At 51.0% G+C, this 12,966-nt stretch overlaps 1 protein-coding gene across 1 annotated transcript in view; it reads right to left on the bottom strand.

Moving 5' to 3' along the window:
* The window catches only part of LOC144600314 (dedicator of cytokinesis protein 11-like), a gene marked incomplete at its 3' end in the record, with an annotated part of 68,531 nt that extends 56,399 nt beyond the window's left edge, over positions 1 to 12,132 (bottom strand). Inside the window, exon 1 of the mRNA XM_078411879.1 lies at positions 11,925 to 12,132. Within this exon, the coding sequence (XP_078268005.1) occupies positions 11,925 to 12,026 (102 nt within the window). The remainder of the gene's footprint in view (positions 1 to 11,924) is intronic.
* Positions 12,133 to 12,966: the final 834 nt, after the last annotated feature.

Genomic DNA, 12,966 nt, shown 5'->3' with positions numbered 1-12,966 from the left:
TCAAATCATCCAACCCACATCTGCTAAAGTATCTGACAACAGCCACCAGTTGACACACAATTAGGGTTGCTGACCGTCCCGTATTAGCCGGGACATCCCGTATATTGAGCTAAATTGGTTTGTCCCATACGAGACCGCCCTTGTCCTGTATTAGGCCCGGCGGCGTTGTAGGCCTAGACAGTGTAGGCCCGGAGGTCCGGGCGCCACCTAATAGAGGTTGCATAGCAACACACCTCCCGGCCCGGGCGGCCGCCATTGGTGGAGCTGGAGCACATGGCCGCTGGCTGGGTGAGGTCACGGGGCAGTGACATCACCCTTTGTCCCTTATTTGGGGGTGAGAAAGTTGGCAACCCCTACCCACATCTGCTAAGGTATCTGACAACAGTCACCAGTTGACACACAAAGTGTAACTGAGTTCAAGTTACTGGGTTTAGCTTCGCATCAGGACGGTTTTGATTGAAGTTCACCCATCCAAGAGATCCCTGCCCAGATCAGGTTCGATCCTGACTACGGGTGCTGCACTGTAAGGAGTTTGTACGTTCTTCCCGTGACCTGCGTGGGTTTTCTCCGAGATGTTCGGTTTCCTCCCACACTCCAAAGACGTACAGGTATGTAGGTTAATTGGCTGGGTAAATGTAAAAATTGTCCCTAGTGGGTGTAGGATAGTGTTAATGTACAGGGATCACTGGGCGGCACGGACTTGGTGGGCCGAGAAGGCCTGTTTCCGGCTGTATATTTATGATATGATATATGATATGAGAGGAGCAGCTCGTTTCAGTGAAACCTCGAGTCAAAAGTCAAGAGCGTTTAATTCTCCAATGTCAAGTCAAGTCAAGTCAAATTTATTTGTCACATACACATACACGATGTGCAGTGAAATTAAAGTGGCAATGCCTGCGGATATATTGTGGGGTTGGGGCAACAAGGAATAGTGAAAAATATTTAACCAATGCCCCGCGCACCCCCACACAGCTTCCACAGCCTGGACAATACCTGTCTCAATCTGTCTCTTCACAAACAAGCATCATCTTGATCGCCCATCGCTCTGTGCCAGCTGGCCCACATCACTGGATAAACGCCACCTAAATATTAACATTCTTTCCTTGTTTTGATATTCATTCAGGAGCACATCCTCGGCTCCATAATCTCTCCCACTCCGTGACTGGCAGTTGCATCTCACGTGCTTCCAAACCTTAAGCTCCAGAAATCCCTCTCTCAGCCCTGACATGTTTATTAACACAGCCCAGAAAGAGAGCGCTCATTGCAACAAAACAATCCCCCCCCGCGCTCCAGCCCTTTGACGTTGGAAGCAAACGTCCCATTGCACAGTCGCATCGCGGTAGAGTTGCTGCCTTATGGCACCAGGGACCCGGGCTCGATCCTGACCACTGGTGCTGTCTGTACGGAGTTTGTACGTTCTCCGCGTGGGTTTTCTCCGAACTCTTCGGTTTCCTCCCACGCTCTAAAGACGTGCAGGTTTGTAGGTTGATTGGCTTGGTATAAATGTAAACATTGTTCTGAGTGTGTGCTGGAGAGTGTTAATATGCAGGGATCGCTGGTCGGTGTGAACTCGGTGGGCCGAAGGGCCTGTTTCCGCGCTGTATCTCAAAACTAATCAAAGTCTTGCCTTGTGGCCAGAGGTAAATTTGAACAAGATTTTGGTCAGCTGTATTTTCATCTCCATTATCCGCTGTGATTAATTTATGTTGATGGGTCTCCTGAGAAAGGTTTTTGCCATTTTGCCAAGTTGTAGATGGAAACTGTGACCATTCACATAATTTTCCATCTTAACTATTCGGCACCAATCCCAATACATTCGTCAATGCCACAATCTAACAAAATGTACAGCGGGGGAAGGTGGCAAATGCTCTTGGGACTGATTGGGCACTTGGTCAAGGAAGGATGTTTCAGGGAGAGACAGGAGAATGTAGGACACCCACTCCAGTCTGCTCCACAATTCACCAGGACCCATAAAAACATAGAAAATAGGTGCAGGAGTAGGCCATTCGGCCCTTCGAGCCAGCACCGCCATTCAGTACCACGTTCCTGCTTTCTCCCCATATCCCTTGATTCCGTTAGCCCTAAGAGCTAAATCTAACTCTCTCTTGAAAACATCCAATTAATCGGCCTCCACTGCCTTCTGTGGCAGAGAATTCCACAAATTCACAATTGCCTGGGTGAAAAAGTTTTTCCTCATCTCACAGCTGATCTGATCATTGACTCGAATCCAATGTTCCTGTAGATCTCAGATAGACACATAAAGCTGGAGTAACTCAGCGGGACAGGCAGCATCTCTGGAGAGAAGGAATGGGTGATGTTTCGTGTCGAGACACTACTTCTGAAGAAGCGTCTCGACCCGAAACGTCACCCATTCCTTTCCTCCAGAGATGCTGCCTGACCTGCTGAGTTACTGCAGCTTTTTGTGTCTTTCTTCGGTTTAAACCAGCATCTACAGTTCATTCCTACACATTCCTGTAGATCTCAGTGACTCTCGTTTTCCCTTCAGCCCAAATCTCTGTCTAATTCCCCCTTGGATACAGGTCACTCCTAATGTCCAGACACTCCACCTGGGAAATTACATCCATAACATTTATACAAGTCTTATAATGAGATGGAAGATGGGTTTATAGAGCCTGGGGTCTCTGCAGTTTGAGGCAGGGATTCAGGGGCCTTGACACTACCTTGTTAGTTTATGTAAGGAACGCACCTCAATAAGGAGTTAGTTGTGGGCATTATCACTGGGAATTAATTATCATCAATGGGTCTCCTGCTATGACTGGTCAGGCCACATTTGGAGTTTTAGGAGCAGTTTTGGGCCCCATATCTGAGGAAGGATGTGCTGGCTCTGGAGAGGGTCCAGAGGAGGTTTACAAGAACGATCCCAGGAATGAGTGGGTTGACATATGATGGGCTTTTGACAGCACTGGGCCTGTACTCACTGGAGTTTAGAAGAATGAGGGGGGACCTCATTGAAACTTACCGAATAGTGAGAGGCCTGGATAGAGTGGATGTGGAGAGGATGTTTCCACCAGTGGGAGAGTCTAGGACCAGAGGTCTTAGCCTCAGAATTTTAGGAAGGAGATGAGGAGGAATTTCTTTCGTCAGAGGGTGGTGAATCTGTGGAATTAATTGGCTGTAGAGGCCAAGGGATATTTAAGGCAGAGATAGATAGATTCTTGATTAGCACAGATGACAGAGGTTATGGGGAGAAGGGAAGAGAGTGAGAGGGAGAGATAGATCAACCATGATTGAATGGTGGAGTGGACTTGATGGGCTGAATGGCCTAATTCTGCTCCTATCACTTATAAATTTATGAACACTTGTGAACTTATGAAACTAAAACCAGCCTCCCACCTGACCAAAGGGAAGGAATGAGTGGCAAGACAAGGAAGGCAGACGAGAATTCACAATGGTGGGCATGTACACACAGCTGAGAATGGACGCAGATCTAGGTACTAGTGTTACTGGCCTTTCTTTAGTTAGCTTGGAGCAATCTTCTAAATGAGGTACAAATCCATTTCATAATCACCAGATTTCTTTTGCTGAGACAGCAATAACTACCATGGACATCCAATTAACGGTTTTTCCATTAATAACAGAATACTCTTGCAAAGCATTTTATATCGAACAAACTAATTTACGGTAGGATTAGTTATAACAATGTCAAGGAAAGAATCATAGTCATGCAGTGTGGAAACAGGCCCTTCAGTCTGACTTGCCCACACCGACCAACATGTCCCTCCTGCCTGCATTTGGCCCATATCCCTCTAAACATTCTGTCCATGTATCTGTCTAAATGTTTCTTGAACATTGTGAAGTTCCTGCTGCATCGGAGCCCACGGACGGGGTCAGGTCGCCCGCGGTCCTCAGGGCGTGGCGTGGGAGAGCAGTCGACCTGGTGCCGCGAGTCCCAGCCAATGTCTAGCAACATAAGACAAGAGGCTAATTGTGAGACTGAGCTCCCTAACCTTGGCTCGGTTGCAGAGGTCAAGAGACGATGCATTAACTCCCCTGCCCCAGCTGCCCCTCAGCACAATCGACTCAATGCAAACCGCGAGGCTGAGATCATCTTACAGTCCGTGTGGCTGCAGCAGCCGCCTCTCCTCACTTTAGTTTGTTGTCAATAGACAATAGGTGCAGGAGGAGGCCATTCGGCCCTTCGAGCCAGCACCGCCATTCAATGTGATCATGGCTGATCATTCTCAATCAGTACCCCGTTCCTGCCTTCTCCCCATACCCCCTGACTCCGCTATCCTTAAGAGCTCAATCTACCTCTCTCTTGAATGCATCCAGTGAATTGGTCTCCACTGCCTTCTCAGTCAGAGAATTCCACAGATTCACTACCCTCTGACTGAAAAAGTTTTTCCTCATCTCCGTTCTAAATGGCCTACCCCTTATTCTTAAACTGTGGCCCCTTGTTCTGGATTCCACCAACATTGGGAACATGTTCCCTGCTTCAAGGTGCCATGAACAGCTTTGGTACACGTGACAATAAACTAAACTGAGGAGGAGGGTCGCCAACTATCTCACTCCCAAATAATGGACAAAGGGTGACGTCACCGCCCCACGCCCCCTCGCCCAGCCAGCGGCCACGTGCTCCCGCTCCACCAATGGCGGCCGCCCGGGCGCCGCCTAACAGAGGTTGCGTAGCAACCCGCCTCTCGGCCCGGGCGGGACAAACCAATTTAGCCCAAAATACAGGATGTTCCGGCTAATACGAGAATACGGGACAGTTGGCGACCCAACTGAGAGAGCTAGAGGCTGCTCCTGCCAGCAGTGTCTCGGCAGCTCTTCCTCTTCCTCTCCATGAGCAGCCGGCCAGTTCACACTAACGTCACCAAGACTGGAGATTATCAGAGCCAGCCGTTTCAGAACCACCTCTGGCACGACCACCACTAAATAATTCTCTCCTCATTTCTTCCCGCAAGACAGGAGCAGGCTGCTTTTTATTCATTTTGACTGCACAATTATCGGGTTACCATCGATCAAATATGCAGTTCAAACCCATCCATCATTCCATCCCCCCCCCTCCCTCAGGGCACGGACTCCCAGCCCTGCGGTCCCCAGCAACACGGAAACCCAGGAAGTCACGCCGTTAATAAGCAGAACATCATCACAAAAAGCTGGAGTGACTCAGTGGGTCAGGCAGCATCTGTGGAGAACATGGATAGGTGACATTTCACAGAGTGCTGGAGTAACTCAGCGGGTCAGGCAGCATCTCTGGAGAGAAGGAATGGGTGACGTTTCAGGTCGTGACCCTCCCTCGGACTGAGAGTCGGGGAGAGGGAAGCGAGAGACATAGACAGTGCAATATAGAGATATAGAAGAAATGAATGAAAGCTATGCAAAAAAAGTAACGATGATAAAGGAAACAGGCTGTGGCAAGTGCTTTCTCCGGCTGTCCAGGGGGTCCTTGGTGAAGCTCAGTTGAAAACAAAACAAAGTCTGTCTGGAGAGGACAGTGTGCAGCCAGCATCACCACACCACGGCCCACAGAGGCCGATACCTATTACACTGTGCATAGTAGGTGTAAAATGCTCTCGCTGTTAGCGCCCTGGCCACAGTTTACAGATACAGCATTGAATCAGGCCCTTCGGCCCACTGGGTCCATGCCGACCACGATCTCCCATTCACACTAGTTCTGTGTCATCCCATTTTCTCATCCAGTCCCGGCACACCAGGGGCGATTTACAGAGGCCGACTAACCTACAAACCTGCCCGTCTTTGGTAGGCGGGTAGAAACCGGAGCAAATCCAGGTGGTCACACGTACAAACTCCACACAGACAGCACCCGAGGTCGGGATCGAACGTGGGTCTTTGGCGTTGTGAGGCAGCAGCCCTACCTGCTGTGCCACCGTGCCAACAGGCAACATCTAACTCAGCAGTGAAGGAAAGTATAGCTGGACAACTAGAGGCAAAACCAGAAGCCAATAAAACATCAACGTTTTATCAAGTCCTGAAGGAACCCCTGATCACCGACGACCAGCAATTGTGAGAAAGCACAGAGAAATCTGACGACACTCTGAGCCATGCAGTATAACGTACAACAGATGTGCTCGCAGCGAGGCTGTTCCTGGGCACATCTGCACAAGCTATCAGCACACCAAACTCTGTTGCACACATCGCCACCATCCGACCCATCGCGCACAGCAGCTGACTGGCTGAGAGACCCAGCTCCATCCTTCTACAGAGCACAACGCAGCCAACTGCAGCCCTCTCAATAGGGGCTCTTATGTGAAAATTAAAATCACAATTCTCAAGGCCAATTAGCCTCCACGAGCACTCACACAACTCAGTCAGTGCCCACCGCCACGAGTCTTCAGTTCAAATCAAAGCCAGATTTACGTCACCAAGGGTCACAAGTTTAAACAGGAAAAAACAGTTTCAGTCCAAAATCCACTATAACTACTATTTTAAAAAGAGATCTGGCAGTCACTGCGTGCTTCCTGGTGGGGGCCTTAAAACAGAAACGCTCCAAATTCATATTGTTATATGGAGTCAGAGTCATAGAGCAAATATCCTCTGGACCTTTTCTGTCCATGTACCCCTCCAAATGTAATTTAAATGTTGATATAGAGCCTGCCTCAACTACCTCCAGCACCTTCCATATACTCTCCCAAAAACAGTCCCCTAGCTTTGCACACATCAGCCTCATGCTCACTACATCTATACCCCATCACTATGCCCCACTTGCTCACTACATCTATACCCCATCACTATGCCCCACTTGCTCACTACATCTATACCCCATCACTATGCCCCACTTGCTCACTAGTTCTGCACCCCATCACTTTGCCCCACTTGCAGAGCTGCCACAGGTCAAGATTTCATTGCGTAGGAAGGTACTGCAGATGCTGGTGTGTACTGAAGAAAGACACAGAATGCTGGAGTAACTCAGCGGGTCAGGCAGCATTTGTGGTGAACATGGATAGGTGACGTTTCACAGAGTGCCGGAGTAACTCAGCAGGTCAGGCAGCATCTGTGGAGAACATGGATAGGTGACGTTTCACAGAGTGCTGGGGTAACTCAGCGGGTCAGGCAGCATCTGTGGAGAACATGGATAGGTGACGTTTCACAGAGTGCTGGAGTAACTCAGCGGGTCAGGTGGCATCTCTGGAGAAAATAACAGGTGACGTTTCGGGTTCATTGTTCTGGCCTCAGTTCATCTTACATTAAAACCTCCTGAATCTCTCATCACTCACCTACACAGTCGGGGCAATCAATGCATGGAGGCCAATTAACCCGTCTGCACGTCTTTGGGATGTGGGAGGAAACAACTGTGCAATCATAAAGAGTGTGCAATTTCCGCACCGACATTGCCCAAGGTCAGGATTGAACCAGGGTCACTGATGCCGAGAGGAAGCTGCTCCACCTGCTGCACTACGGGAAGTCCAGACTGCTCGTAAAATCCAGGTTAGTTTAGTTTAGAGAGACAGTGTGGAAACCGGCCCTTCAGCCCACTGAGTCCACACCGACCAGCGATCACCCCGCACACTAGTTCAATCCTGCACACTATGGGCAATGTACAAAGGGCCAATTAACCTGCAAACCTGCTCATCTTTGGGACGTGTGATTAACCGGAGCACCCGGAGAAAACCCATGCGGGTCGCGGGGAGAACGTACAAACTCCGTACAGACAGCACCCGTTGTCAGGATTGAACCCGGGTCTCCGGCGTTGTAAGGCAGTAGCTCTACCCTCTGCGCCACCGTGCCGCCCCAGAGATTGTGGGGGAGAACTAACCTATCGGGAGTGCTATCCTTGACATAATCGGTTCATCTAAACATTCACCCATCCTCTCATCTGGCTGTACAAATGAGATGGAGCCTGAAGCACCTGCAATGTTTGCCCAGCCCCAAGGATCAGCCAGGCAGGAGGGATGTGGAGGCTTTAGAGAGGGCACAAACGTTTCCCAGAACTATGCCTGGGTGAGGGGGATTTTAGCCACAGCAAGAGGTTGGACAGACTTGGATTGTCTTTTCTGGAATGACAGAGATGGCAGGGAGCCCTGATAGGAATTACATAAAAGAAGCAGAGAGGGTAGACAGTCAGAACCTTATCCACAGGATGGGAAACTAAAATACTAGAGGGCATAGTGTTAAGGTGAGAGGGGAAAATTTTAAAGGAGACTAGACCAAGTGGACCCGTTGGGCCCAAACCTCTCATGCACCCATAACGTCACAGAGTCCAACACAGACTCATTCTCTGATTAGAGATTCATCAACTGCCACACAGCATAATTATGGCATTTTTAAAGTACTGGCAATTATTTCTAAGTCCTTTAAGTTTGAAAGATAGCTAATGTAAATGGAAAATATATCAACCAGCCTGAGATTTTGTCAGACATGGAACTAATGAAATTGTTCATTTCCCTGGAGAGGTTCCTCTGATTTATCATTAGCTTAATGCAGTGTCTATACATGGCCTCAGCAGTGTGATCGAAGCATGCAGTCAGAGCTAGGGTTGCCAACTGTCCCGTATTAGCCGGGTCATCCCATATTCTGGGCTAAATTAGTTTGTCCCGTACGGGACCGCCCTTGCCCCGTATTAGTAGGGTTGCCAACTTCCTCACTCCCAAATACGGGACAAAGGGTGACGTCACCGCCCCGCGCCCCACGTGACCTCACCCAGCCAGCGGCCACGTGCTCCCGCTCCACCAATGGCGGCCGCTGGCTGGGTGAGGTCACGTGGGGCGCGGGGCGGTGACGTCACCTTGTCCCATATTTGGGAGCGAGGAAGTTGGCGACCCTAGTCAGAGCCCAGAAACAGGCCCTTCGGCCTAACTACTCCATGCCAACCAAGATGCCCCATCGACGCTAGATCCATTGCCCGTGTTAGGCCCATATCGCTGTAAACCTTTCCCATCCACATACATGTCCAGATATCTTTAAATGTTGTTATAGTACCTGCTTCCTCCAGCAGCCCGTTCCATAAACCCACTACACTCTGTGTGAAAAAGTTGTCCCTCAGGTTCCTATTGAATCATTCCCTTCTCTCCTGGCACCCATGTCCTCTAACTCTTGGTTCCCCTACTCTGGAAGAGTCTCTGTGACTCACTCTATCTATTCCCCTCATGATTTTATACAGTGCTATATCGCCCCTCAGCCTCCTGCGCTCCTGCGCTCCAAGGAATAAAGTCCCAGCCTGCCTGACTTCTCCCTGTAACTGTCACGGTGGCGCAGCGGTAGAGTTGCTGCCTTACAGCGAATGCAGCGCCAGAGACTCAGGTTCCATCCCGACTAAGGGCGCCGTCTGTACGGAGTTTGTACGTTCTCCCCGTGACCTGCGTGGGTTTTCTCCGAGATCTTCGGTTTCCTCCCACACTCCAAAGACGTGCAGGTTTGTAGGTTAATTGCCTTGGTAAATGTAAAGACTGTCCCTAGTGGGTATAGGGTAGTGTTAATGTGCGGGGATCGCTGGTCAGCGCGGACCTGGTTGGCCGAAGGGCCTGTTTCTGCGCTGTATCTCTAAACCTTGCTATACTGTGTGAAGCACTCATTTCTTCTCTGCACACATTCCAGCTGAACAGGATATTTCCTGCCAGGATAGACATGAAATGCCGGAGTAACTCAGCGAGACTGGCAGCCACACTGGAGAGAAGGAATGGGTGACGTTTCGGGTCGAGACCCTTCTTCAGACTGAGTTTGGGGAGGGGGAGATACAGAGATAAGGAAGTGTAAGATCACATTGAATGGCGGTGCTGGTTCGAAGGGCCGAATGGCCTACTCCTGCACCTATTTTTCCATGTTTCTAAGGTGTGAAAATTAGACAAAGGGGATGTCGATCAAAGAACATGTGGAATAGATCATTGTTAGGTAGGAGAAACATAGATAAATAGGTGCAGGAGAAGGCCATTCGGCCCTTTGTGCCAGCACCACCATTCAATATGATCATGGCTGATCATGTAAAATCAGTACACCGTTTCTGATTTCTCCCCATATCCCTTGATTCCTTTGGTACTAAGAGCTAAATCCAACACTCTCTTGAAAACATCCAGTGAATCGGCCTCCACTGCCTTCTGTGGCAGAGAATTCCACAGATTCACAACTCTCTGGGTGAAAATGTTTTTCCTCATCTCAGTCCTAAATGGCCTCCCCCTTATTAGACAATAGACAATAGGTGCAGGAGGAGGCCATTCAGCCCTTCGAGCCAGCACCACCATTCAATGCGATCATGGCTGATCATTCTCAATCTGTACCCCGTTCCTGCCTTCTCCCCATACCCCCTGACTCCGCTATCCTTAAGAGCTCTATCTAGCTCTCTCTTGAACGCATTCAGAGAATTGGCCTCCACTGCCTTCTGAGGCAGAGAATTCCACAGATTCACAACTCTCTGACTGAAAAAGTTTTTCCTCATCTCTGTTCTAAATGGCCTACCCCTTATTCTTAAACTGTGGCCCCTTGTTCTGGACTCCCCCAACATTGGGAACATGTTTCCTGCCTCTAACATGTCCAACCCCTTAATAATCTTATACGTTTCGATAAGATCTCCTCTCATCTTTCTAAATTCCAGTGTATACAAGCCTAGTCGCTCTGTGACCACTGGTTCTGGACTCCCCCAATATCAGGAACTTCTTTTTCCTTTATCTAGCCTGTCGAATCCTTTAAGAGTTTTAAATGTTTCTATAAGATCCTCTCTCATCCTTCTAAACTCCAGTGAACACAAGCCCAGTCGTCCCATTCTTTCATCATGGCCGATAACAAAGCCAATAAAGATAAAAATGTAAACGAGGACAGTGAAACTCGTCAGACCAGGGATATTTTCTTACAGCAGGATGACCTCCTAAAACTGAACACAGTTCCACAAGTGCGGCCTCACCAACATCAACCCACATTCTTTTAATTATGGAACAATGTGAACCAAATTGCTGCAAAAACAGGTGTCTGAATGTCCCTCTGTAAGCAAGTTGGAGAGACAAGAAGCTACAGATGCTGGAGTCATGAGCAAAATACAAACTACTGGAGGACCTCAGTCTGGTCCCGTTTAGAAACAGCATCTGCCCATTTCCCTCCACAGATGCTGCCTGACCCAGTGTCCTCCAGCACTTTTCTCTCTCTCTACTCTCTCTTCCTCTCTCTCTCCCTCTCTCTCTCCCTCTCTCTCTCACACTCTCTCTCGCTCTCTCTCTCTCTCTCTCTACTCTCTCTCTCTCCGGGAGGTTTATGCTTTGAAAATTAGATTTTGAAAACACTCGCCCATTTCCTTACACTTGCTGAAGAACCGCTGCTCAGAATTCCCCCTCACACTCCCGCCCACAGCTGCTCAGTTGCCAGATGTACACACTCACTCACTCACACACACACTCACACAGACTCACACTCACACACATGCACACTGACACACACACACACACATACTGACACACTCACTCACACACAGACACACACACACATACTGACACACTCACTCACTCACACAGACACACACTCACGCCCTTGTATTTCAGAGACATTTGATTTGTAAAGCATGGCCGCAAACGCTAACGGGAACTTCACCGGGTCTCATACTTTCAGTTACAAGATGTGAGAATCACCGCTGTCCTTTCTCAGAGTCGGGGACAGACAAGGACTCGGTGCTTCACACACACACGGAGACACACACACACATAGACACACACACACATAGACACACACACACACACACACGGAGACACACACACGGAGAGACACACACACACACATAGACACACACACACACACACACGGAGACACACACACAGACGGGTGGACAGGCGCACATAGACACGCACACAGGGAGATAGACAAGGGACACAAAGACGGAGACGAACAAAAGAGCGGGACACTCGTCTCTCGCCAGCCAGGGGGGCAGGGGGGGGGGGCGGCAGGGGGGGGGGGCAGGGGGGGCAGCAGGCAAGTGCGGGGGGAGCGGCCGCGGGGCCGGGCGAGGCCGGGTCGGAATCACTCACCGCCGGCAGCGAGTGACGGACCGCCTCGGACGCGCTCTGCCGGAGCTCGGCGGCTGTGCCGGGTTTACTGAGCCGCTTAGTGAATCTCCGCACCTCCGCCATCTCTGCTCAGCTCAGCTCAGCTCATCCCCAGCGCTGGGAGTGGACGCGCCCCGGACACCCCGCCCCGCCCCGCCCAGAGAGGGAGGGGGAGGGGAGGGGAGGGGAGAAGGGGGGGGAAGGGGAGAAGGGGGGGGAAGGGGGAGGGGAGAAGGGGGGGAAGGGGGAGGGGCGAAGGAGGGGGAGGGGAGAGGAGAGGGGAGAAGGGGGGAGAGAGAGAGGGAGGGGGAGGGGGAGGGAGAGGGGGAGGGGAGGGAGAGAGGGAGGGAGGGAGAGAGGGAGGGAGGGAGTAGAGGAAGGGAGGGAGAGGGGTGGAAGTGGGGGGAGAGTGGAGCACAGCTGGAAAAGAGGAGGGAAGAAGCTTCGGGAGAGAGGAAGGGAGGAGAAATAGGGGGGGAGGAGGGCGATAAGGGGAAGTAGGGAGGAAAGAGTGGGGGAGATGGGGGAGGAGGGGGGAGAGTGGGGAAGGAGGGGGAGAGTGGGGGAGGAGGGGGGAGAGTGGGGGAGGAGGGGGAGAGTGGGGGAGAGTGGGGGAGGAGGGGGAGAGTGGGGAAGGAGGGGGGAGAGTGGGGGAGAGTGGGGAAGGAGGGGGGAGAGTGGGGAAGGAGGGGGGAGAGTGGGGAAGGAGGGGGGAGAGTGGGGGAGGAGGGGGAGAGTGGGGAAGGAGGGGGGAGAGTGGGGAAGGAGGGGGGAGAGTGGGGAAGGAGGGGGAGAGTGGGGAAGGAGGGGGGAGAGTGGGGAAGGAGGGGGGTGAGTGGGGAAGGAGGGGGAGAGTGGGGAAGGAGGGGGAGAGTGGGGAAGGAGGGGGGTGAGTGGGGAAGGAGGGGGGTGAGTGGGGAAGGAGGGGGGAGAGTGGGGGTGAAACAGGGAGGGAGGGATAGCGAGTGGGATGAAGGAATGTAGAGGAGTAATGTGGGTGAAGGAGGAAAAGATGGAATGGAAG

The sequence above is a fragment of the Rhinoraja longicauda genome, chromosome 15, assembly GCF_053455715.1.
Source record: "Rhinoraja longicauda isolate Sanriku21f chromosome 15, sRhiLon1.1, whole genome shotgun sequence".
NCBI classification, from domain to species: Eukaryota; Metazoa; Chordata; class Chondrichthyes; order Rajiformes; family Arhynchobatidae; genus Rhinoraja; species Rhinoraja longicauda.
Note: the sequence above shows the minus strand (reverse complement) of the source record. Positions and strands in the feature narration are given on the sequence as shown.